This window comes from Solea solea, chromosome 7 (genome assembly GCF_958295425.1).
Source record: "Solea solea chromosome 7, fSolSol10.1, whole genome shotgun sequence".
NCBI lineage: Eukaryota > Metazoa > Chordata > Actinopteri > Pleuronectiformes > Soleidae > Solea > Solea solea.
Genome location: NC_081140.1, coordinates 19167352 through 19195021, shown reverse-complemented (window position 1 = coordinate 19195021; position 27670 = coordinate 19167352). Strand labels below are relative to the sequence as shown.

Sequence of the window (27670 nt, the reverse complement as noted above, 5' to 3'; positions counted from 1 at the left end):
TGATCATACTGTGTCATGTCAAGTCATGTGTGTCGCTTGTACAGGTAAGTGAGTCGCTCTCTTCTGTGCTGTTAGACCTGGATCAGCGCGGCACAATAAGCTGCTTATCTTTACGACTACGACTCCTTTGTATCATGGAAGAACTTATAAATATACCATCACAATCAATACTCACTACCCTAAAGGCAGAGAGTTTTTTTTAGTGCTTCATTTCATTTGTATGTACCTCACTGTCCTGCTGTTCATTTTAGAAACCCTCAGTTTTTACATTATTTTCCTGCTTAGTCAGTTTCAAGTTCATCTCTACTGATGCACTGGCGCCATCTTGGCCACGCTGCGATCGTAGAAGAACGGACTGAAAACTCTCCCTGTGCGTATGTTCAAGAACGCGTTTGGCAGAAACTTGAGCCTCATAAATTAGTTTGTACTAATGTACTGTTTTTTAAACCCGATGTTTCTGCTGCAAGGACGGAATGAAACCGATGTAAAAACAGGATCACTGAAACGATCACCAGGAGTGCGACTGTCAGTGGTCACACCGGGACGAGGCTGTCTCTCATGTGCAAGTTCCCCCTCTAACTCTTTTTTAACAGTAGTGTCTGCAACAGAACGTTTACAACAAAAATCAAATAAGACAAATCAGCTGAAACTTTCTTTTCTAATTGGACAGAACAACATGAAGAAGAAGAAGAAGAAGAAGCGTGACGTGTCAAAAGTGCGAGCGTTGTTGCATTCATCGAATGACATGAAGTGAATTTTCTACATGGCTTAAAGCTTTGGAGTTCCGAGCGCTTGCTCCACTCAAACATTTTGCTGTCAGCGTGAAGGAAATGACAATGGCGGCCGTGGTGATGATTACAGTGGCGATGAAGAGTAGGTGTGCTAGCTTCCCGCTGCGGTTTCAGCAGGGATTTTTGCATAAAATGTAAATCATCATCATAATCAATGTCCTGATTTCTCAAAGAAGCCCCGCCCCTTCCCTCAGCCCCCCCTCGCCCCCTTAGATTTAAAATATTTTTATGAGCAAGAAGATTTTTTTTTCCTATGACTTTTTTTTTTTTTTAGCTTCTTTTTTTTTTCTTTGTTTTCTTTGTCGTCGCCGGTGCCATCGTCGCTGTGGCGTTGTTGTCGTTGGTGTGGTTGTTGTCGTCGTTGTTGTTGTTGCTGAACCGAGGGAGTGTTAAAATGGGAGTTCGCCTCCGCCTTCTCCTCCTGTGGGGGGCGCTGCAGGCTATGACCCGTCCTGCTCTGTGGAGTCCTCCGGTTGCTCCTTCTGTTGCTCTAGGATCCCTGCACGCTCCTCGCTGTTCATCGTCGGGCTCCGTGATGATTTCAACAGCTTCTCTTCAAGCTCGTGCAGCGACGGCTCCTTATACATGCAGACTGCAGAGGGCGGAGGAGGAGGAGGAGGAGAGGGGAGAAAACACAACATTGTCAATACGTGTGTTTGTCCTCTATTCAAAGTCGTTGTTTATGAACCAGCAGAGGCAGTATATCACTCTTTATGCTAACGACACTGTGATATACAGCGCAATACTCCAATACTTTCCATCAGCATTTAATACTATGAACTGTATATATATATATATATATACAGTGCTTAACAATTGTTAAGCGGTTGAGGATTTTTCAAAGGGCCGTGGTGCCAGAAGTGGCGTACTGAGGGGCGTAGTACGCAGACCCAAGGACTTAGCTGAACAATATGGCCGTCGACGAAATACAGCCTTTACCATGACATTTCTTTTTTACTTGTTATATGGCCTTACCAGGTCATCTCGGCCCTAACCTCACCTCATCTCCATGCCTAACCCTAAACCCCGCGGTGCTCTTTTCCCCCCAATTGTGTTGTTTCTTGTACTTGATATACTTAGAAGCCGTCTCTTCTTCCACTTTTCTGAGATTTCTCTCAAAATCCTCTATTGTAGTGAAAACTTCGGGACTTCTAGCTTGGGGAATAGTTGCCGGTGCCGGCTTTTCATTGCCAGCCGTGTTGACATCTTATCAACCTACGTCCCTCAGTACGTTACTTCTGGCACCATGGCCCTCCGAAAAATCCTCAACCCCAAGCCACAGCTGCTATAAACTAACAGTATTTGTAATTACAGTGTGAGTGTGTAATTTAACAAAGTGCAAATACTTTGTTACTGTGCTTCAGTAAAAAAAAAAATCATGTATTAGCAGAGGCAGGAATTGAACCCAGAACCTTCAAGTTGAAAGACAACCCCCCCCCCCCCAGCACGGAGCCACCATGGCACAATCCTAACTTACTTTTTAAAATACTTTTACTTCTAAAACTTAAGTACATTTTATATCAGAAAATATACTTAAGTACAGTAAATGTCATATACTTTAAGACTTTTACTTATTATAAAAAAGTGAATTCAACTTCTACCAAAGTAATGTTCTTGTAAGATGTTATTAAGTATTACTTTTAGGTACTTTATACAAGACTGGGTAATTATTATAAAATAATTTTGTATGTTTCTGTAAGGGTAGTGAGTCGAAGCTCTTCAACCTAAATTATTTTTTTAATGCTAAAATATATCGAATTATAGTTATTTACTTGCATTACTGAAGAGAAAACTTTTTTAGTGGTAAAAAGCTCAAATTTGGGTAAATAAAGGTGAATTCAGTTTTTTATTTGCCAAATAAATAACAATAACATATTTAGTGTTTGATTTCTAAAATATTTATGTTCTTATGACAGGTGGTATAATAAATGTGTATATATACACAGTATACCTGTGTGTGTATGCACATACGTGCTGTGTACAGGTGTGTGTAAAAAAGGGGGTGACGGGGGAGACATTCAAGGTGAAGGATGAGTCACAGAGAGGAAGAGGATGAAGGTATTTTTAAATGAAGGTGGGGGGGGGGAGGAGACAGAGCAGCAGAAAATTGAAATGGAGCTTCATGTTTCCTCCATCTGTGATATTAGAGCTTCAACTCGACCTCACACTGAGACGAGGATGACCTTCACCTGAGCGCCTCACTCTCCACACCCTGTCCACCTGTCCAAACTGTCCAAACTGTCCCGTCCACATCAAACACACAAACCAGACAGAGACAGAGCTCCGCCCCCTGCAGCCCGTCCAAATGTGTCTGTACGTGACGGACGGACAACAGCTGGATCCTCGTCACTGGTGTTTATGCTAAACCTAGCATAATGCAGAGACTCGTCACGTTGAGCTATATCAATCATATCATCATCATCCTACAAAGTAGTTTTTTTTTAAAGGAAACAACATATAAATATCATTAACATAAACATAAATAAAACATCAAACTATAATTAATAAGAAAACTTCTGTAATACAAATAACTACATAAACGTTATTATGTAACTACTTGCTATGTTGAGTGCTTTTAATATTTTAAAACCCTGGAGAGGTCGTCTGTCCATCACAGAGGCAAGATCATGCATGTCTGGTATGACACAAATAAATGTGATTTGATGTCATGTGATTCAAAAATGAGTAACATTGTTCACCACTTTAGGGTTAAAATGACAAAATATAAAAATAACATACACAACCAAACACAAATGTGACGAATAACAACATTCATGATTCATTAGTGTACACCTCTTTGGAACTGAAGTTTAAAGCTTTGTGTCTCATTATGATTCCTCTGAATACAGCGTTTGTGCTAAGCTATGTTATGTGTGCGTGCGTGTGTGTGTGTGTGTGTGTGTGTGTCTGACCTTCGATGGGTCTGGGGACAAAGTGTGAGCAGGGTTTGGTCTTCTTCACTCGGTTTCCCTTCATGATGATGCCCTCCTTGTTGAGGCCCAGGAACCAGGCGCGGCCCGACTCGTGCTGCCGGTACAGCGTTGACGAGTAGATGACGTAGTAGTTCTCGAACACTGACTCCTTAAACTTACATTCTGCTGTGAACACATCCTGACACACAGAGAACAGAGGGGATCAACTGAAGTGATTTATTTGTCTAATCAAGAGCTTGACGCTCTACTGTCTTTTCTTGGAACGGAGTGTACAAGACTTCAATTCAATCCCTCATAGAGAGAGAATCAGTGACAGACGGACAAAGGCACATTTTGAATTCAAAGTACAACAAACGTACCATTTTTGCTTCACTATGCCCCTGCAATTACTGCAGAAGAGGACAAAGATGCTGTTTTTTTTTTACAAAATCCCCACAACATGATGTACTGTACAATGTAAATGTAAAACTGGGATGTAGTAGTGTGACGTGGTCATGGTTGTCAAGCGCTGTATGATCAACAGCTGTGTAATCTCCCACATAGGTATAATCTCCCATACACCATCATGGAGAGGGTCGTTCTGTCAACAGGAAAAGGCAGAGGTCTCAATAGGATTTTTAAAGTCCACCATGGGGCAGATGTCAGCAGTGAGCAGTGAGCCTTCCTATTGCAAAGGTGAAGCTGAAGCTGAAGCGAAAACACCGGTCAGTAAGCGCCAACGTAAAGTTCATGATACTGAAAAATTATGAGCATCTCTGACCAAAGAGAGGAACTTCTTTAGGGCTTTCAACAACAAGAAGATCAAGACGTTGTGGAAAAGAAGTAGGAAAACATGAATATTGCCTACAAAGACATGCAGGTCCAGAAAGAATGTGCAGAAGAGCTTTTAATTAGAATACGGTTAGTGAAGCAGAACAGGCTGCAGCCAAGAGAGACATGATCAAAGTCTTCATATATATATATGTAATATAATATAACACCAACACTATGTTCTTCGAAGATAAACAGGGAATCATCATTGAAGGAGGGAGCTGTGAGATGGGTTCAAATTAAGGAAGTGCAGCAGCTGCCAGAACCCGATGAACCTCCACAACTAGAGCCTGAGGTGATGATTGTCGGAACAGACTCCAGACCACCCACTCAAGCTGAAGTAACAGCGGCAATCAAAGCAATGGAAAGTGACAAAGCAGCCGGGAAAGATTCCATTCAGACAGAGATGCTGAAACCTAATTGTGCCATGGTTAGGTAGAGCTCTCCTCCCTCCTCCCTGCGTGTGTGTGTGTGTGTGTGTGTTTGTCTTCTCTGTGTCGGTGGGGGCGTGGACATCCTGAAGACCCTGCAGTTCATCATCGCACTCAAGACTCCACTCCTGTTCTACTTAGATGCCTGGCTCTCCTTGGTCACCGCGCCTCGTCTGACTCTCAGCCTGGAACCACCATCTTCTCTGCTACAACTCATCCTGAGCAGCCAGTTACTCCTCATTTTGAACCAATAAAGCCTCTAAACTTGGTCAGAGTTTAGCATGTTACTTCCCTCCAGATATAACAGGTGTTTGTGTGTGTTTTAACAGGTGGTCGAGGAGGAGCAGAGTCAATCAGAGCAGAACAGAAAACAAGTTACACACAAGGTCAAATCCTCCTCTGAACTTTGACACTGGTGCTTTGCTCCATTAACCGTTTTTTTTTTTGGGGGGGGGGGGGGTTCTTTACACTTCTTCAAACAATGTTATGTGTTGTCTTATCCTTGTAGCACTACTTAACGATTTATTTTCAAATGTAAATTGTGTTTAAAAAGACGGTCCCTCCAACGCCGGCTGCCCGTGTGACCTGTTGCCACTTAGTTACAACCGATGAGAGCACAAACCGTATAACACCTGTTCTCCAGCAACTCCACTGGCTCCCTGTTATACATCACATCACATGTGAGATTCTTCATCAACAGTAAATAATCATGATCTTATTGATTGTTCAGAAAAAAGGAAAAGAAAAACAAATCACTGCCTTATTGATCCGACTCGTTGACAAAATGCAATACCACAGTGACGACACTGAGACCCATGGGATATGAAGTCAATGAGTCAGTGATGACAGACAAACGTGTTTGTGTTCAACTCAACATCAAAGAATGTTGATGTCTCACACAGAAAACAAAGCACTTCCTTCATCCTCCTCCTTCTCCTCCATCACCTCCTCATCACTCCATCTCCGAGCTCACGTGACGAAAGAACAGCTTTTTAAAGTTTGATGGAAGAAGCAGACATGAATAATACAGGATGGACTCAGTGAGGAGAAGCAGCGGTTCTACGTCTCCACATCTGTCCTCTTAGTTGTTTTTGATTATTATTAATCATTATTGCTGTGTCCAAACATAGTCTGAAAACAAATCCTTTGTTGTTGTTGTTGAGGTTCTTTTTCATAAGAAACTTGAGTCGTAATATGAGTCTGAAACTAAAACACAGGAAGAACTCTGACAAATCTGGATTCATTCATTATTCACAAGTCTTTTTTTACAACGTGGCATCAATCCACTCGTCCTTTTTCTTCCTGTTCTCCAAGGTCGGGTTCCCAGGTGTTCCCTGGCCAGGTGGGAAACACAACACCTTCCAAAGTGTTCTGGGTCTTCCCTAGTGCCTCCACACAGTTGTGGAAAACTGCTGGAGGAGTCTACCGTGAAGAATCCTGACCAAATGTTCTTTTCAACAGCCCTGCTGCTCTCTTCTTGTGGACGTCTACACAACTCCAGAATCCTGACTCGGACTCAGAGTCCAGAACGTTACAAAGAAAACTATTTTCAACTGCTTGCATCTGTATTATTCCGTATTCTCTGTAATATAATGAATCACGGTTATTTTTTAACACGATAACCACAGCAAGAAACGTCCCCTGCCTAATTATCCCTTCACTGTGTTAACATGATATCGTGTCATGACATCGATATTCAAATGCCAAAGAAGTGGGCTGAGCCCTGGGTGAGGAAGAGGAGGAGGAGGGAGAGTAACAAGGTGCTGCTCACACCTGGCTTCACATAGTGGAGAAAAACCACAGAGCATTAACTCCTGCATTTAAAAAAGGGGGGAGGAGTCTGGGACAAGTGATGTAAGCAAGGTCTAAAATAGCCAATGAGAACATTTGAATGCAGTAGCTGGTGTTTGACCAGAGAGGTAGAGTAGATACTCATATCATTTCAATACTTTACAGTGACCTGTGATACACATATTCACTGGCTTTCACTTTAGTTGCACTTTAATCACGTCATCATCATGCTGCTGATTTATCACCTCATCACACCGCTCATCAATGTCATAACACCACGACAACATCATCACCCTGAGAATGACATCAACACACTGAGCTGCTGTTTTGTGTTCTTACTGATGTGTAGAGGAATCCCTCTGCGTTCATGGCCATGTAAAGTCCCGCCTTCACGCCCTGCATCGCCACGACCCTCAGACCCACGGGGATCAGGTTAAACAGAGCTGGACGACAAGAAACAGACAGACAGATAGACAGACAGACAGACAGAGAGAGAGACAGAAATTCATGTTTTCAATGTTTAGACCAGTGGTTCTCAAACTTTTTATACCAAGTACCACCTGAGAAGATATTGAGCTCTTGAAGTAACACCATTATCAACATAAGTTAAACACTGATGTCTCCTGTTGGTTCTTTAAAAGGTGAGTTCCTCATTTAAACGTCCCAGCAGCGGAGACTCACTGTAGTCGCTGTTCTCGTCCTTGTTTCCACTGATGGCTCCATCAGGCTGCATCTGCAGGAAGAAACCCTGCTCACTGAAGAGACGCGTGACGATGCCCTTCAACTGCGGCTCTGTGCACGCACGCACACACACACACACACACACACACAGGGAGAGAGAGAGAGAGAGCAAGAGTCAGTTCAGGACCCATCACTGCTCTAAACTTACATTTATTATTCAGGCTCAGGGTTTTAACTTCTGTGCGAGCAACTTCATCTGCTTCATCTCTTCACAGCAAAACATCGCTCTGCTTCAGCGCCGCCGTGTTCTGAAGGTGGGTCAACATCTCTGCGGTCAGTCCACTCTGAAGTTACAGCACGAGGTGTTTATGTGTGCACGTGTACGTAGGTCACCTGCTGTCCTGGAAAGATTACACAGAATTTGGCCGGAAAATGACAGGCAGAGAATCTACGTCCTTTGGAGTGAGTGAGTGAGTGAGTGGACTAAGGTGGGTGAAATATTCAATATGATCACATACTGCAATAAAATGCACTCAAGTAGGTTTATCATCATGAATTTCCACTATCGTGATCATCATTCCAGGACCTCCATGATTATGGAGATTCAGTAAAGTAAGATTCTCTGCACCATGAGAACCACACAGGATATCTGGTGACGAGTGACACATCTTGTCAAATCAAAGATATTTGGGCGTCAGTTTGTTTTATTTCAAACCCCCCTCCCCATGAGTGACTCATCTTTCCCCTTGGCTCCACAGAGGATCTTTGTTAATGGAAATAAACTGAGACAGCGAGGACGTGAAGAAGGGATGAGGAGATGGAGAAATGCTCCAGATGACAATGTGGGCCATTAAATACAGAAACAGGAGAGGGACGGAGAGAGAGAGGGAGTGAGACACAGAGCAAAAAAGTGAGAGAGAGAGAGACAGAGAAACGTCCTGAAACTCAACATGCACTCATCCCTGTTGCTATGGTTACGCCTGGCATCCACACACAACTTCTCAAGTTTCCACAAAAATGTAAACTTTAATAAAACGCTAACTGACACATTTTCTGTAACACGTCGTGAAACAGCAGAAGCAACATTCATTTTGTGGATATTGATGATTAATATCATTGACTGTATAAACTTGTAACTTGACACAGTTGTTGTGTATCTGCTCCTGGTCTCTCACTCTCTTCTGTCTCTACCTCATCTCCCTCTTGTCCTTTCTCTCCCCCACCTCTCCGCTGTCCCCCATTTTCCTTTCACCCCAACCGGTCGAGGCAGATGACTGCACATCTCTGAGCCTGGTTCTGGCCGAGATTTCTTCCTGTTAAGAGGGAGTTTTTTTTTTCTCCACTGATGCCCAGTGCTTGCTCATTGTGTGAACTGTTGGGGTTCTCTGCTCTCCTTGATGTTGTCTATGTACAGTGCCTTGAGAATTGTGAATTGAATTGAATTGAATTAAATTAATTCCACAATAACATCTATCCGTATGTAAATCAAGTGATCTGAGAAAGAATCTGCTCCCCCCTTAAACAGCCTTGAGGCAATCTCATCACCAGAGATGGAGGGATTGTGTCAGGACATCTGCGTGTTTGTCTGTCAAGTGATCCCACAAGTGATCCCACAAGTCTCCATAAGATAAATTGCTACATGTTAAGGTGAACATGTTTTAAAGTTAGGTAGAGGTCAGGGTTAGGGTTAGGCCAGAAGTTATGGTTAAGGTCTCCAGGAAACAAATGTAAGTCAATGCAATTTCCTCTGAACTCATGGAGACCAGTGTGTGTGTGTGTGTGTGTGTGTGAATGAGTGTGACAACAAGCTGTGAAATTTGATCATGTCTGAGGAAAAGCACACAATCACATGCTGCTTCCTGCACTGAGATGTGTTAAAGACAACTCATCCTTTAAAGGAGTAATTCAGCTTTTTTTGAAGTATGAGGCACTGACACATACACACACACACACACATATATAGGCCCGCCACTGATCCGTCTGATGGTCAGCCAGCAACAAAGAATCTTGATCAACAATGACACAGCCTCAGATTAAATGTTTCGGGGGCAGAATAATTGTGCACACTCACACCACATTGACAACAGATGACAAGTGACAGCATGCACATTCTGCGCCTGCATGAGGGGGAAGAATATATTAGTTACTGTAAATTTGGTTTATCTTGTCAATCGGACATCACATTGTCCAGATGTTCAAATTAAGTACTGTAATGGACATTTACCTACGTCACTGGCTCATTAAAGGCTTTCCCAAACTATGCTAAATTATTTTTTATCACTCAATCTGTGCCACAAATACACCAGGAAAGACACCTACCACCCGAGAAACTTTTGACCATCTTATGATGGACTTCAGTGAACTAAGTCCAGCAATATTGTTCGGTCATGGTCATGGTCATGTGGACATGTGGTCAAAATGGGTTGAGGCTCTACCGTTCAATCATGCAAGTAGCACTGTTGTGGCTAAAGCTCTACGAACTGAAATCATTCCAAGGCAGTATCAATATTTAACATATACATAAATGTACTCAATTTGACCATACACATATCTTGTTTGCAAGTTCACAATGATCTCACTCACTCACTCACTCACTCATTCACTCACGGCAACACCAACTCAACAAGCTCAACAACAACATTAAAACTTCAATCCAGGAAAATTATTTTAATCAAAGCCTCACCAAATATAAACTACACCAGCTTCGTCCTCTGATATCGTAAGAATGTGTTTGGAGCTACTGTGTGTCTCACTCTTAACCTTCTCCAGAACCCACCTGGTTTCCGGCGAACAGGCTTTTTCTTTGCGCTGCAGAATCTAACTTTGCTGAAGACGCTGAAGATGTGTCTCTCACACAGAGACCTCGGGTCTTTGGTGGGACTCGTGCGTCTCTTGTTGGTGGCGACCTTGTCGCTGTTTGACTCGCGGGCCTGACGCTTCTGTCGGATCAGGGAGCTGGCGATGGCCGCCGCCATCTCCCCCGAGGTGGAGCAGAGCCACTGAGCACAAAGTATCTGAGGACCTTTTTAATCCCAAACAGGAGACATGTTGGAAAGTCCGATGAGTCCGGTGGGAAACATTTGTCTTCAGCTTTATGGTCGATTGGTCATTAGAAACATTTTAAAGATCATGTTTTCAAAACTCCTTTGTGTTATGCAAATGTGAAAACATCAAATAAAGTTTATTCTGTTCACTTTAGTTTCCACATAGGTGACATTTAATTCCAAAAGCATCGTCTTCAGGACGCTAGATTGTTGTTGCTGTAATGTCTGAGGCAAGCCTTGGGTGGCTGCTGTTTCCCGTGTGTCTACCCCTCTTTTCTGGCTCACCCTTTCACGAAAAATGCCGAAAAATGCCAGTTTCTTCAAAGGCTGAAGGTCCGAGATGAATAAGGAGACAGCGACAATGTTGACTTTCATCTGTTTGTTTATCTTCTTCCATCTTGCAACTCTTGTTTCCAGAAGACTCGTCTTCAAGTTTCGCCTTCACGACGTTTGTTTAAACATGATCTCCACAATCAACCAGTCAATTTCGTCTATGGAGATGTCGATGGAGAAGTCCTGTTGAGTGTCTAGAGGAATGGCAAGTTTGGTCGACTCCACTTTCTTGAAGACAACTCAGCTTGAGCTAACAAAGTGAAAAAGGAACGAGATGAGAATGTTTGGTTTCCAGACTCCTCGATGAAAACACATGGTTGCAGCAGAGACGCGTTCACGAGCCGATGGACTGGAGAAGGTCTGCTGCATTGTGTTGGTGTGATGAAATCACCTGAACACCGCTGCCTCTTCACTCACTGCCACAACTTTCAGAAGAACAGAGGAAACGACACGAAGCGCGGAAAAACCCAACGGACAACAGAACTGCTCCACTTTACTCCTGCCTGAGCCTCCTCCTCCTCCTCCTCTTCCTCGCTGCCTGAGAGCTGCTGTATGTGACAAGAGGCTGAGAGAGAATCAGAGTGGTGAGAGAGAAAGAGAGAGAGAGAGCGAGAGAGAGAGCACCAGTCACAGAGAGGGGAGAGAGAGAGTGATAGAGAGACAGGAGGTGGAGGTGTAGAAGAAGCGCCTAAAAATATTCTGCCACATGTTTCATGATGCTCCTACATCAGACACTGCATAATCCTGGCACACGTGAACACACCGCAGCTCCAGGTTTCGCTTCCACAGCCTTGTGTCCACATGTTTAAAGGTGATGTCGTCTGTGAGAGGCGGCACAGGTGAGAGCAGGTGAATGCTCCGTCGATCCTGATTGTTCCTGTCAGGCCTCTGGCATTAAAATGTGCTTTCTGCGATCGGAGAGAAATTGCATAGTGCCTGATCGTTTGTAAGAAAAGGACGGATTGTTATCCGATCTGCCAAACCACTTCAGGAGGTGGTTGGAGACGCATTGTGACCGTATTAAACAGAAGTGTGAATGCAACAAGTCTTCAGTGCATCTCTGCTTCACCCACAGCAGCTGCGTGAGTGGAAACGCGTGTGTCCGAGCACAGCTCAAGTGAAGGCAGCAACAACACCGTGCACTTTTCTCTGCTTTTGACTGTTTTCAGCTCGTGGAAGACGACTTCTTTCCCGTGTTTCACAAAGTAAACAGGACTCTCTGAATATGTCTCTGAATGAGACTGCAGGTCACAAAAAAGGGACCACGAGATCTGCTCTTGAGGGATGAATCCTGTTCTCGCCACCTGACTCAGAGGTCATCAGCCTCAAGTCTCCTCTGTAGAATCCTGAGTAAACTGATCCCGGGTCTGTAGAGTGAAGCCCTTTGCAGAAGAATGGTTAGGGTGTGATCGGATAGCAATCAGATCTTGATGAGGACACCAGAGACACGTGTTAATACCAGGTGTAAATGCGTGTGGTGTAGCGCGATCAGATTCTAAAAAGATTTAGAGGCTGTGACGCCTGTGAAGTCCACTGGTTTAAAGAGAGGAATCTGCCCCCTGGTGGTGGGTTAAGCATGACACTTTCTCTTCTCTCACGGCACTCTACCACCTACCTATATTATTATGTTTTCATTCTTGTGTTCGTCCTCACTTATTTACAGGACAGTTGCTGTACAGTGGTCAAACATTTAATCTAAAGGGCTTTTGTACGTGAATACAAAACACAAAAATGACAATTTGGTAAATAGAAGTTAAATTGAGATGCGTAAAAAGAAACGTCAGATGCGAAACTCAAAGAAGAAAAAAGAAATGTACTTTAATCCGATTATCAACTCGTTCACATACCTGTATGACCACATTCACACACACACAGTGGGTGTTAATGAGCTGTGGGATCAGTTGTGGTGACACCTCAGTGGATTTCCTGTCCTTCAGTCTGGGACTCTGTGTGTGTGTGTGTGTGTGTGTGTGTGTGTGTGTGTGTGTGTGTGTGTGTGTGTGTGTGTGTGTGTGTGTGTGTGTGTGTGTGTGTGTGTGTGTGTGTGTGCGCGTGTGTGCGTGCGTGTGTGTGTGTGTGTGTGTGTTTCCTAATCAATAGACAGCCTGCCTCATCAGGGGGCAGCAGAAAGTCACAGGCACAAAAACACCAACAACACAGAACTGAGTACACACTGTACATATTAATATAATGATATAAAATATAAAAGTAGATGTCTTTGTTTCTTGCATTCAGGAGGGAGAGTTTGCAGTGAAGAGAAACAAAACAATCAATATTTTTATTTTAACTGAGGGATTTTGATTAAAAAAAAGAGCAGATTAATCTGTCACTGCAGCACCAAACATCAATGAACACGGTGTAATCTGCAGATGATCACCCCACCGTCCCCCTCCTCCTTTGTGTTTCAAACATTTACAAGTTCACATTATGATTTTATCTTAACTCAGAAAATATAATGTTGAAGCACAGAAAACCACATGATGATGACTGATGTGTTCAGCTTATAAACACACACACACACTGACGCATTCACACACTGCAGCTAAACCCCCTAAAATGGAGTGGGCAGATGAGAAAGAGAGAGAGAGAAAGAGAGAGGGGGACGTAAATAAAAACACTGACTCACAAACACACAAAACATCCAACACACACACACACACGTATGTGTGTGTACTTGTACAGTAAGTATGTCTTTGTGTCGACCAAAAAAAAAAATATTGTAATCCATAGGAAATTAGGACATTTTGGGAAAATTGAGACATTCTGGCTGATGCTCACACGTTAAAGGGGAGTTTTGAGGGTTAAAATAAGGGTTGGGTTACGTGTTAAGAGTTAGGCATTTAGTTGTTTTGGTTAAGGATTAGGGTAAGAGGCTAGAGAATGCATTGTGTTTGTGTGTGTGTGTGTGTGTGTGTGTGTGTGTGTGTGTGTTTGTGTGTGTGCCACTGACACTTCAGTTCTACTCCAATCATTCAGCGGCTGAAGCTGATTCACTGACATCTTCATCCTGCTGTTTATCGTTGTTCCTGTCACTGAGATCAACAAAGTTTTGAATTGGCACTGGGACAAAAAACAAAAACAAAATAAAACAGGAGCCACACTGCCACCTACTGGACATCAGGGTAACTGCAGCTCACAGACAGCTGCTGATGATACTAAAACAAAATGCTATGATGACCAACAGGACTATTACTATTAGTACTACTAATAGGGTTAAACTTAGGGCCGGTTACTAAAACTAATACTAAAGACAGACAGACAGACAGACAGACAGATGTTTGAAAAGGAGTATAAACATATTTGTTCCTACTGCATTACACACAAATCATTTTACATAAAGACACTAGATTAAATAGTTTAGATTTGTTTCATTCATGAAATGTACTATGTCATGTGTGTAACAATGTGTATAAGAAATAAAAAATTCATTACAATAAAAAAGAGAGTGTATGTGTGTGGGGGGGCAGCTTTTAAGCTGCTCTCTGTTTTACAGAATCATGAATTTTAAATGTGAATAAGAGCTTCAACATCAAACATTTAAGTCATACACACACACACACACGCAGGCTCCTGCAGCTATTCTACTTAAGACCCTTAGGTCAACCACTCACTCACTCACTCACTCATCTTCTACCGCTTTATCCTCTCTGGTGCCAATCTCAGCTTGACATAGAGCGAAAGGCGGGGTACAGCCTGGACAGTGTGCCCGTTCATCACAGGGCCACATATATAGAGAGACCCTTGTTCCGACCGGGTCGCAAACCCGGGTCCTGAGCTCAACCAGTAACTCAGAAATGAGGTTCTGCCTCATTCACCGCTTCATCCTCTATATGAGGGCAGCGAGAGCCAATCCCAGCTGACAGGTCAGCAGTCAAGCGACCATTCACTCTCACATTCACACGTACGGTCAGTTTAGAGAGTCTGATTAACCTCTGTGTGTTTCTTGTGGGAGGAAACACACATTAAACTGTCATTTGACAGTTTAATGTACTTGGAAAAAATGTTGAAAACTGTTGATCAGTGCTTCTCAAACCTGGATATGATGATGATCTCAAATGTTTTCGTCCACAAACCAAAATAATTCAGTTTTAATGATTTCTTTGTTATATGGAGCAAAGAACATCACATTTAAGAAGCTGAAAAATCTGAAAAACTGGTTTAAATAATGGAAAGTTGATGATTAATCGAGTAATTTTTTCCAGCCTACACATTTTGACTATATAACATCTGCTTATAACAGAAAAGACCCCCCCCCCCCCACACACACACACACACATATATGGTTGTGTTTCCTCTCCTTTGTTGGTAAAATAATAAGAAAGATGCTGAGTGTGATCAACAGAGGGAGACAGAGAGTCTACGTTCAGATGTGATCTAGAGTGGACGGTAAAAAACATGAGTGGCCTACAAATCAAATGACTACTTACTTTGAAAATCCACAAATGCTTAATTAAAAAAAAGAAAGAGAGTATGAACCGGCTTAAAATACTCTGTATAAAAGATTTATAACTTCAGTACGAGCCATATATGATGTACAGAATATCACTTATACATATGAGGTCAGACGGAGGCTCATATTCAGTATGTTTTTATGGAAAGTGTGTCAACCAGTGAAATGAAACCACACTTGAGCTGTGCATATATGACATGCTAAAAGACTGAGGATGTCCACAGCTGCTCAGGCAGAAATACATGACACTGTAAATACACGTCACTGTCAAGGACACACACACACACACACACACAGTGTTATGTTTCTGCCACATGTCATGGATCTAAAATATTCTTGTCTTGCTGGAAAATGATAAACAATAAACAACATATTCAACAGTGTACAATTACCTGTATACCATGAAAACATCTTTATGTACTACTATTATAAATATATAAATGATTCCTTCATCAGTCCCGCAGAGGGGAATTCCTTCTCTGCATTTAATCCATCCTCTACTAGAAACCTTCCTAGAATTAGGAGCAGCGGGCAGCCACTGAGCAGCCTGGTGGGGACTCGAACCAGGCAACCCTCCGGTTACAAGCCAAGTTCCCTTTCCACTTCTCCACGGGCTGGCCTATTACTACTACTACTATTACTACTACTACTACTACTACTACTAGTATTTCTATTACTACTATGTATGAGTACAGGTCGTACATGGACATTTTCAAGACGAAGCTGTGTTTATGTGTTTGTGTTTTTACAGAGATGTCATGTGAAGTGAGAGACTTGGCTGTGAGCTGAAGAACGTGTCAGACACTGAGACACTAGTGCAATTATAATCTGTTCATAATGTGTAAGGGTGTGTGTGTGTGTGTGTGGGTAAATCAGGGTCTGTCTTCACCTCTCAGGTTTATTTACATCTTCACACGTTTACATTTAAAGCTCAGCTCAGAGACAGCGTTTAACTTTACACTTTCATGTAAACTTCATACAGATGACCTGCTGAGAAAGTACTCACTATATCATTTTATTATCTTCATTGCTGCTAATATTTGTTTTTGTATCTGTGGTCAGAGATGTTGCAGGTGAGACGAATGATCTTCGTTTACTCTCTGTTACTGATGATTGAATCCACTGATCGCAGGTGATCAGTCATGTGACAGACTCACCGTGGTGGTGGTGGTGGTGGTGGCGGCTCTCCCTGTGAGCGCCGCCACCCTCCTCCTCGTCTGCGTCCTCTTCTTTACTTTGCCCGAACAACAAGCGACGGAACAGGCTGCAGTAACGCGTCATGGTCACGGCTCAGTGTGGGGGGTTGGGGGGGGGGGCGGGATCAGAGCGGCGTCCACCGTGAAGAAGCTCATGAGAGTGAGCAGAGAAGTCACAGGAGGATTGAAGGACTCGATGTCATGTGACATGTCACAGCTGCTCCTCCAATAATACAGGGAGATGTCTCTGTCCTCATAGTCGCTCAGGTGTCAGAATGCAGTCTGCCTGTCGACACTAGTGGGCAGTGTGTGATTATTTGTTTTAGAACAAAGACTGACCACAGATCAGAGAAACGTGAATAGAGCGAGATGTTTTTTCATTTTGCACATGCAAAAAAAAAGAAGAGAAAGTTAATATCTCAAAAACATTTTCTCTTGTTTGATGAATAAACATTGCGAATAAATGATATCGTACAGACGTCATATGAGGTTAGTGCTCTTGCCTTTGCAGCAAGAAGACCCGGTCGGAACAAGGGCCTTTCTACATGGCATTGCGTGTTCTCCCCATGTGTGCGTGGGTTTTCTCCGGGTTCTCCAGTTTCCTCCCACAGTCCAAAAAGGGTAAATGGTCTGTATTTATCAGCACTTTTCTATTTTGATGTCCACTCAAAGCTGCTTTACACTACACTTTTGCCATTCACTCACACGTTTAGGATAAAGCGGTAGAGGATGAGTGAGTGAGAAGTCTGGAGCAGAACATGACTCTACTCCAGCCGAGAGGAAACATAAACATGGGTGTTATATCAATCTTTATGTTGGATGGGCTTGCTTGATTCCCCAAAACACACACCAACACTTGTTTTTATATGTCAGTGAGGACACATCATGGTAATAATGTATACCCTTACACTAACATAATCCTAACCCTAATACCAGGTCTTAACCCTGGAAAAGCACTTTAACGTCATGGGGACCAGACCAAACGTCCCCACAAAGATATAAAAACATGTAACACATACACACAGGTCCACACAGTTATCATGCATTGAACTGAACCACAATTCAAATCCTAGCCAGATCATAAATGAGGTTCTGCCTCATTGGGACCAGATTTTGGTCCTGGTTCTGACAAAAATCAGTGTTTATGATAGTTAAAGTCCCTAAAGAGGTAACAAGTACAAGTACTCACACACACACACACACACACACACACTGCCTACAGATCACCTCCATGTGACAGTTAGTTTGCACTTTTCTACTATCTTCACTGTGGTGTTTATGAGGGAGGGGGGAAAAGCGTTAAATGCTGCAACCAAACATATCTGATAGACTTTAAATTATGATTCTACATCAGCACAAATTTTATCAGAAGGAATTCTTCCACTTCAAGAAAGCAAGCAACAAGAAACTCCACAGAGTGAGAGGTAGTCTGGGTAATGCAGGGGTTCACAGTGGGTCGCAATAAGAAAAGCAGCTAACAAGACCCACTTGAAAAACCCATCAGATCTGCAACCACTAGAGTAGAGAGAATTTATCTTAAATCAGTGAAATCATATACAACCTTTCTCAGTTGTATTATAAATACTATATTATAAATGTAATGCCTGTTCCTGCTTCTTATGTTCATGGCTTTCTGACATGTGACTCACAGTATATCTGTGTTAATGAGGTCATCTCTTCAGCAGTGGTACAGAGGGCCTAACCAGCGCCACCTGCTGTTTATCTATCAGCCAACTCCTTATATTCACACAATATCACAACAATGATTCTCTTTGAAATCTGATTGAAAGTGAGGAAAATGTCAGACACAGACTGAAACACTGTCTCTAAAATGGATTTTAAAAAGTTATTCAAGTCTTAGAGACTCTGTGTCTGAGTGTGGAATCTGCTCTGCCTGTGTGTGTGTGTGTGTGTGTGTGTGTGTGTGTGTGTGTGTGTGTGTGTGTGTGTGTGTGACCCTGCAGTAAAGAGAGACAAGTTATTCTCAGAGTGTGAAAAGAAACTGAACACGACTATTTATATCATCAGAGAGTGAGAGAGAGGGAGATTGACAGAAGTTCAGAGGACTGAAGAAGACAAGTTCACCTGCTATCCCCTGTGCACCCAGCTGATCAATCACCACAGTACGTCAGGACACATCCACACGGAAACGGAAGAAAACATAAACAATCCTTCTCTTTGTCATTTTGGAAAAGTTTCCTCTGAACACGGCATTGTTTCAGGAAACGTCTCCATCCACACAAGATGACTCAAAACGCTGTAGTACATATGCCAGCCCTGTGAGTGGCGCTGTAACGCTGCTACACCAAAACGCAGAAGTTGTTGTCTCACCCAGCCAGGGTAAGAAAGGAAAACAGAACAACTGTTGTTGTCAACTTAGTGACTTTGTAGCTATATTTAACTACATTTAACCTTTTCAAAAAAGGTTACCACACAGACACAGAGTCACAGACAAGAACGAGCTGTGGCTGTTCAGTGCAGCTGACCGTGAGTAAAAATAGTGTCTGTGAAAATAGGTTTTTCTCCTCCCCTTATTTAACAAATGAGTTTCATATTTTTCTTCACTCCCGTGTCTGAACTCGCTGAGGACAGAGATATGTAGCATCTTTTCAGACTGACTTTAGTCACCTGCCATTGACAGTAGTTGGCAACAGTGCCAAATAATCTCTTCCCCCTTCCTGTCCCCATGTCTCCTCTGTCCCTCGTTATTTCCTTTCACCCCAACCCGTCAAGGCAGATGGCCGCACGTCTCTCCACTGATGCCTAGTGTTTGCTCATTGTGTGAGCTGTTGGGTACACGATGTACAGTGCCTTGAGATAATGTATATTGTATTGTAATGTCAGCACAAGAGAGAGGTGCTATCTTTCATTGTCTGCATGAAAACGCAAGGGCAGCATTTTCAGATTTTCCCATTCTGGGACCACTTTTCAAAAAATACTGTTCCAGGGCTCCAGAACATGCAGTAATACTAATAATAAAAAACTATGCCAATTCACCTACACCCGTTTAAGTGTGGACAGGCCCTAAGAGTAATGTCAGATAAAGGTGGAGGGATGTGGGTGGAGTCTAAATCAGTTCAACACACTTTTAAAAAAAAAATTATAGCCACTTTGTGTTGCTCACAAAAAGCTTCAAATGTGATTTCTGCAGCTCTAAAACTTGTGTTCAGTCCCCACCTGCCCCTGCTCTGCTGTTGTATACCAATGAGCCTCCATCTCAGGCTGGTTCTCCCCATACTCCAAAAAGCCTGAAATATCCCTTTCATATCAAGCCTTTATCGTTGAAAGTTTGTTTTGCAAGCTTTTATGACTGCAGTGATGGTTCTGATGGTTTTAATGTGATTATGAATATTTCAGTGTTGTGATACAAAGAGCTCAGTACCTGAGAGCCCTTAATGCACTCTCTCACTCACTCACTCACTCACACACCCCAGACACTGAGCTTCTGTTCTCTGTCTGACCAGCAGGGGGCAGAAGTGGCAGCAGGGTGTGACAGAGGGAGAGAACAAATCAATCTCTACTTTGGTAATTATTGATAAGTATCAAGATACCAAAGGCCCACACCAGTGGTAACCACCGTAACATATCCATCCTGTACCACTGCTCATCAGATCATTCATTTAATATCAAAGATGATTATTTGTGTATCTGCTGTACACACACACAGGATTAAGTATCTGTATCTGTGCTGTATTCAAAGTCCTAACAAACACCAAGAGTCTGAGTTGACTTTTCCACAGACACACACACACACACACACACACGTGTGAGCAGACACTGCATCAGGTGTGTGCAGTGGACCCAGTGGACTGCAAATGTCCCCTGATGTGTCGGAGTGTGTGAACGACATCCATGTACAACATACGCGTGTGTTCAACAGTTAAATAAACATCCGCCACACCGGGTCCATGCATGTCACAAACAGGGCGGGGCTTTTATTCTGAAAGGGAGTAAAAACGCTTCCTCATGAGGAGCAGGGGCTGATGGGAGTTTTAATGCAGCACAAGCGTCCATCGTGTTCCTCTACTGCAGCCGCATTACATTAGACTGTGTGTGTGTGAGAGAGAGGGAGAGAGAGAGAGAGAGAGAGAGAGAGAGAGACTGTAAGAGCCTCATAAATAACTGAAAGCTCTCTCTCTCTTTCTCTCTCTCTCTCTCTCTCCCCGCATGACGATACACTTTAAGGTTATGCCGGCTCGCTCTCCTCCCCTCTTCCTGTAGCTGTCTCTCGCCCCCCCACTCTGTCTCCATGGCGATGCTCTTAGAGGACCACACCGTCCATGTCGACACAGGCATTACAGCCTTTCAGCCATCATCGTCCATCACTGCGTCCATTAGCTACATGCTAACACTTTAGCATTGATTATCAGGTTGAGTGATATTGGCCACATGAAAACACTGCGGCACATATCCTGTTACCTGCTGCCTCTTCATCTCAGTGAAGTAACGACAAAGCTGAAGAATCATCGCTTTCATCCTACGACCAAACTTTATATCAACAGCAGAAGGTTTAACAACCTGCGTGATTGTCATTATGACTCTACTTAGAAATGACTTCAGGTACAATTCTGTGATTCCATTCTGGCACAGTGGAGACAGAAGTCAACTGCAAGTCGGTACAATTCTGTCAACTTTTGCAACAAGCTTTCATAGTGCAGCATCGAGGCAGGTCTAAAACAATGGGTTGGGCAAAACAAATGGTCCATGACACGACGAAGAAGAGCTCAACTCAGACAGGAAGAGAAAACGACTTAATTATTATACAAATAGATTCAGTCTGGGGCCACACGGGTGATGCAGTGGTTGGCACTTTGGCCTTTGCAGTAAAAGAAACACGGGCCTCTTTTGCATGGAGTTTGCATGTTCTCCCCTTGTGTGCACAGGTTGTCTCCTCCGGGTTCTCTAGTTTCCTCCCAAAGTCCAAAAACATGCAGGGGATTAGGCAAATTGGACACTCTGGATTGACCATGGGAGTGAGTGAGAGATTGTTTGTCTCTTTGTGTCCCTGGGATGGACTGGTGATCTGTCCAGGGTGTACACTGCCTTTTGCCCTATGTCGGCTGAGATTGGCACCAGCGACCCTCATGTGGAGGATAAAGCAGTAGAAGATTAATGAATGAATGAATAGATATAGTCTGCCAGTAATCCCATTTGGACAATTGCATCAACACCTCTGCTGTTGTGCTTTCTCTGTCTGCACTGTACATGGCAGTTGGCAAACTGTATTTAAGGAAACCCTTAAAGAGACTGTCCTGCTGGGTAAGTTGATCAATGTCATTCACAGGTACGTCCATGAATATAAACCAGTCCTTTAAACACAGACATTAGGATTCTGTTATTCAGGCTCTACTTCTGTATTCCCATATTCACACTTCAGTTAAGCAGAACCAAAGTTCCAACACACTAAATCTTTACCTCCTCAACATGGAAGGAGTCGTCGTAGCACGGCTGCATGAAACTGCCAAGCAAAGCAGTTCTTTCAGTGTACTGAATCATTAGAATCAGTTAATTAAAAAGGTAAGTTCAGTACCTTCTGCATGACCGGAGCACAGACTCAGTCTCACACAGTCCCTGAAATAAAATACGGCTGGACGGGTTGTGAGGCGGCTCACGATGGCTGGCTTTTAGCAGTGCTGTCACTAAATACACCAGACTCCTCTGTTAAATACTGAAATTTTAGAATTTCCTTGCTAAATGTTGGAGATTAATGCATGTTTTAAGGATTTTTAAGTCTTTAAACTGATCTACAGTTCGGCATTGTGCGGTTTGATTCTTGTGTCGGACGTCGTGCTCATGACTCTTCTAGTGACGACACTCTCTGACCAGTCAGTGGCCAGCAGTCTGTTCATCATATTTTCATCATATTTTAGTATTTGCTCAGATCGCTTGGAACCTCAACAGAACAGGTACTAAAAAAGTACTATCGCTAAAAGAAAATCAAAAAATAATAATAATCAGAGTCGCGCTAAGCCGAGTTGTGTTATAACTGTATAGTGGAAATAAGCATCAGCACAGACTGAGCTGTGAGCACCCAGCAGACTCACTCTAACTGACCACGTTTACAATCACACAATACCCCAGTTATTGATTGGGGCATGGAAGTATTCTGGTAACACTGTGACTCATGCAAACACCTCACCCCTGTTGGCATTACACAATATACCCTCATTCTGGTAATGAGAAACCAGAATAGATAGCTGAGTTATGCAAAGTCCATGTAGAAAATGATCAATTTTACATAGTTACACTGATCAGCTCTTAAAGTTAGAAATACACCTAATCTGAATGATGATTTACGATCTCATTCATTTCTTTGGTCATTAAAATTTAGAGAGTCAAATAAAATCTGATTAATATTTCCTCAGGGGTAACATCACAACACACTCACACCAGAGACAAGACTATCAGTTATCAATGTAACAAGGACAATTCAATTTGTTTCTGCTCCATACAAGGACCTAAAGATGATGTCATGATGTCATGTGATTTCTGTGGTTTGCTGACATCATCATCCACACAGGAGGGGGAGGAGCCACAAAAATATGTTAGAAAACAAATATATGAGCTTCAGCACATGCACTGACCCCTCCTCCACTGTGCTGAGGATGAACATAAACAGAAGGAGATGCTGAGCTCAGCATGAGCAGGCCAGTGTGTGTGTGTGTGTGTGTGTGTGTGTGTGGGGGGGGGCATAATTAAAACAACTAAGAGTCTGTTTTCCTTGCACTTACAGATCAGACCAATGCCGAGTCAGCTCTGTTTACTGAGAGCTTCCTCTCCACGTTGTCCTGTATTTCTAACAGTTAGCACTAACTTACTCACACACACACACACACACACACGTGTACAGCACATCAACAGTACGTGCAGCGCTTTTTATATCACACATTTGTCATACTCATTTATCACTGCCGACACAGCTGTTGGGAACATCTTAGGGTTAAGTGTCTTCACCAGGGACGAATCAGCATGCGGACTAGTAGAGCTTAGGGATTGAAACCTTAACCTTCTGGGTGAAAGATTACCACTATGTACCACTAAGCCAACGCTACCCCTAGAACTGGCCTGAGACATGGAGGCTCACCCTCAATGAAAGCATGGTTACCAGTAGGGACACACACAAAAAACACCTAATAACAACTACACAGAATACGTAAGTTGATGTTATCTCATAAATAAGTTCACTGCTTTCACTTGGTGTAAAAAGAGGGAGTTTTCCCATAAGAAATTTAAGTTTTGTGTCAAATTTGGTGCAAGAGAGAGCGAGTAGTTTTCTGGCTCCAGATGATGGCAGTAGTCAAGTCAAGTGAATTGTATTTTTATAGCCCAACTTCACAAACACAATTTGCCTCAAAAGTCTTTACAGTCTATACAGCCAGTGACACCTTAGACCCTCACATTGAGTGAAGAGAAACTCAGGGTAAAAAATGGGAGAGCCACAGAGGAGGGATCCCTCTCCCAGGATGGACAGACGTACAGAAACAAGTTCAGCTGATAACAAACCAACTCTGACTGGCCTCATACAAATGCATTCAAAAAACCTGAACCTTCCCTTTAAAAGAAAAAGCCATGGCATGATAGAGGAAAACTGCAACCGGAGCTGACTGATACCTGGATCAGACAGACAGTGTTTTAGTGTTTCTCAACTGATGAGTACAAACAAACACAAATCGACAGGAAATACACACCTTCCCTCAGGGGTATGTGTGTGAGTGTGTGTGAGTGACTGTCTCAGGTTACTCTTTTCTGGGCAGCAGGTCACTTCAGTCCTGAATTATATGGATCTGATCCCAGAATCAATAAAACACAATGAATTATAAACAAACACGACCACACACAGAGATTTAGGCCACACCCCATGTCAGACACACTCAGCCAAGGTGATTGACAGCTGTGTCACTGTCACTGACTGAGTAATGAAGTTACTTGATTGGTCAGTATGTCAGTGACGGAATCTCTTTTGTAAAGGACTGCTCATGAAAATGAATTGGACACAACATCATGGGGGGGGACTAAAATGACATTTTAGCATTTGTGTTGCTGCATTTACTGACAGAGAGGAAAGACACTAAAACACAAGCCCACAGTTTTCAAATTAAAAGTCTCAATTACTGTTCGTCCACAATAAACACAAGCCCACAGTTTTCAAATTAAAAATCTCAATTACTGTTCGTCCACACTCTAACACAAGCCCACAGTTTTCAAATTAAAAATCTCAGTTACTGTTCGTCCACACTAAAACACAAGCCCACAGTCATTAAATTAAAAGTCTCAGTTACTGTTCGTCCACACTAAAACACAAGCCCACAGTTTTAAAATTAAAAATCTCAATTACTGTTCGTCCACACTAAAACACAAGCCCACAGTCATTAAATTAAAAGTCTCTGTTACTGTTCGTCCACACTAAAACACAAGCCTACATTTTTCAAATTAAAAGTCTCAATTACTATTTGTCCACACTAAAACACAAGCCCACAGTTTTTAAATAAAAATCATGCTTCCAATCAGAGTTTGTTTGATGGCATGTGAAACTATATGAATGCAGCAGACATTTGGATATGCTGTTTTTGTTTTGCTTGACCTTTGACCTCTGTGTGAAAGTGAACAGGATCGAGACAGAACGGCACCAAACCTGAGACCACAGACAGAACTGAGATCAGAACTACAGCTCCCACAATGCATCACCAGAACAGGTGGGGACAAGCAAAAGGAAGATAATTTTATGTGATCACCAAAGATGCCAATAGGCAGTGGGAGTGGATCTCTACCAGAAAATAAGCCCAGAGGAATCCAGTGCTTACTAACTTTAATATCTTGTTTATTTTAATACTTTTAATGCAACCATTCCTTGGAGTAGGACGAGGGAATGGCTTCATCAGAAAGCCGAAGATGTAAACATAGTGCAGGTCTAGACTAGAATAATGTCCACTCTGAGTGTTTCCATACTGGTGAAGAACATTCTAAGTGTTATATTCAGTCTGTAATGTTCTGTTATGTTGCCTGAACTCCATAGACGTGAAGTGCGCAGTGAACTCTTCATTTTCCTGCCACCATGGCAGAGTAAACAGAGTCATGTGATGTTGCGAGCTACTGAGGACACACCCAGACACACACACACACACACACACACACCTATCTGTCCATCACAGGTCTTATGTCCTGCTGTTTGGACATCTCTCAGACCTGTCTGTCTGCCCCTGTCTCATATCTGTCTCCCTGACATTCTTGACTGTCTAGTCCTCTCTCTCTCTCTCTCTCTCTCTCTCTGTGTCCTATTGTCTATCTTCAAAATGTCCAGCTGTCCCTCTCTGCTCCCCACAACCTGTCTTTGTACCGGTCTCTCTAACAGCACTCCTGTCTGTCTGTCTGTCTCATCCCACCTGTTTCTGTAGCTTCCTCTGTCTCACCCTCCTGTCTTCCTGTCTGTCTTTGTGTCTTCATCGCCATCAAACTTTCCCGTCTTTTCTTTCTGTCCCGTTGTCTCGCTCACCTCCTTGTTTTATGTTTACGTTTTCACCCGCAGCACCCCTATGCCTTATAACTGTCTCCCTGACATTCATGACTGTGTTTCTCTGTGTCCCGTTGTCTGTCTTCAAAATGTCCAGCTGTCTCTCTGCCTGTGTGGAGCAGAGGGACAGCTGTCTTTGTACCGGTCTCTCTAACAGCACTCCTGTCTGTCTGTCTCATACCACCTGTTTCTGTAGCTTCCTCTGTCTCACCCTCCTGTCTTCCTGTCTGTCTTTGTGTCTTCATCTCAATCAAACTTTCCTATCTTTCTTTCTGTCTCCCCCATCCAAAACTAGTCTCACCTCCTTGTTTTATGTTCACCCGCAACACCTGCAGCACCCTGTCTGTTCCCCCACCTGCCTTTGTCCCTGTCTCCCTCTCAGCCCACCTGTCTCTCTCTCTCTCTCTGTGTTTTGCTGCATCAGGCTGCTCTCAGCATTTTAGTCATATGGTTAAATACCCCCACGCACGCACACACACACTGCACCCCATCCCATAATAACCACACCTAAAAGCTCCAGTGCAGCTGCGTCCAGGATGTAGGCAGCAGCAGCGGCAGGATACCGCAGTACACTTCTACCCAACATGCATCACTCCTCCCTCCCTCCGTCCCATCAGCCTCTCCTCACCTCCTCCATCCAACTTCCTCTCATTCATCCTCCCATACAGTACCAGAAAACTTCCATCCATCCCTCCATCACTGTCATCCCACACTCGCTCCCTCTCTCTTACCTGCCGGTGCCTTCTCTTTGCCCTCCATCTCCCGCTTCGGTTCGGTTCGGTTCGGCTCGGTGAGGTGAGGTGGTCTTCTCGGCCCCCCCTCCCGTCACAAATCCACTTGACTCCTTTCCTTCCTTTCCTTTCCTTTTCTGAGTGTGCTGTCACCAGGCGTCGACTCGGAGTGAATGTGATCGGTGATCAGCCGCTGACGGATCGATACCGGCGGGAGAGCAGAGGAGGAGGGAGGAGGAGGAGGAGGTGAAGGAGGAAGGGGAGGAACCGGGAAGAAGCGACCCGTTAAAGAACAGCAACAAGCCGCAATGAGTGTGCGCGTGTGTGTCTTCTCTGGAGTCCTCAGCCTCGCCTCTGATGCTGCTGCTGCTGCTGCTGCTGCTACTGCTGCTACTGCTTCTTCCTCTTCACCGCGTTTTCCTCACGCAGACGTTGAGGCTCGTGCGCTTCACCTGTGCCTCGCGCTCTCGCTCTCTCTCTCTCTCTCTCTCTCTCTCTCTCTCTCTCTCTCTCTCTATCTATCTCTCTCTCTCGTTGATGCAGCTGGAGCAGGACAGCACACGTGACGTCACCACGGGAGGAGTATTTAAGGTGACACGACGGTAGTTGGTGGTGATGATAATAAATTACATAAAACTCTTTTTACATTTCAAAATAAAATGTAAAACTGTATCAACCATCAATAATGAAAAATTTAAAAAAGAAAAGAAGGGGAGGGGGCGTGGCCTACACAATGACCTTTACTGCAGCCAGACACTGGGGGCATCCTTGTATTTTGACTTGCCCACTATGATGTCACCCACTGGTTTGAAAGCCTGCACTGTTCAGTGAACATGATCTGCAAGAACTGATCCACTATGGCACTCCAGTTCAAGGACTACAAAATAAGACAAGCTTTAACAACTGTATTTGGAATATATTAATATGATTATATTATATTAGAATTTATTATAATTGTATATATACTTTGT

At 43.3% G+C, this 27670-nt stretch overlaps 1 protein-coding gene across 2 annotated transcripts; it reads right to left on the bottom strand.

The window, feature by feature from the left end:
- Positions 1-1089: 1089 nt before the first annotated feature.
- LOC131462797 (fibroblast growth factor 12-like) lies at positions 1090-27085 on the bottom strand. 2 transcript variants are annotated; one of them, XM_058634323.1, is made up of 5 exons: positions 16422-16607; positions 7438-7548; positions 7096-7199; positions 3704-3902; positions 1090-1383 (listed from the first exon to the last, which is right to left on the bottom strand). In XM_058634323.1, exons 1-5 carry the CDS (start codon positions 16543-16545, stop codon positions 1232-1234), a joined length of 690 nt encoding a protein of 229 aa, XP_058490306.1. In that variant the 5' UTR covers positions 16546-16607; the 3' UTR covers positions 1090-1231. The 2 variants fall into 2 exon arrangements, with proteins under 2 accessions (XP_058490306.1, XP_058490308.1); XM_058634325.1 differs by lacking the exon at positions 16422-16607 and adding an exon at positions 26700-27085 and having other exon boundaries at positions 1091-1383.
- Between the last annotated feature and the right edge of the window lie 585 nt (positions 27086-27670).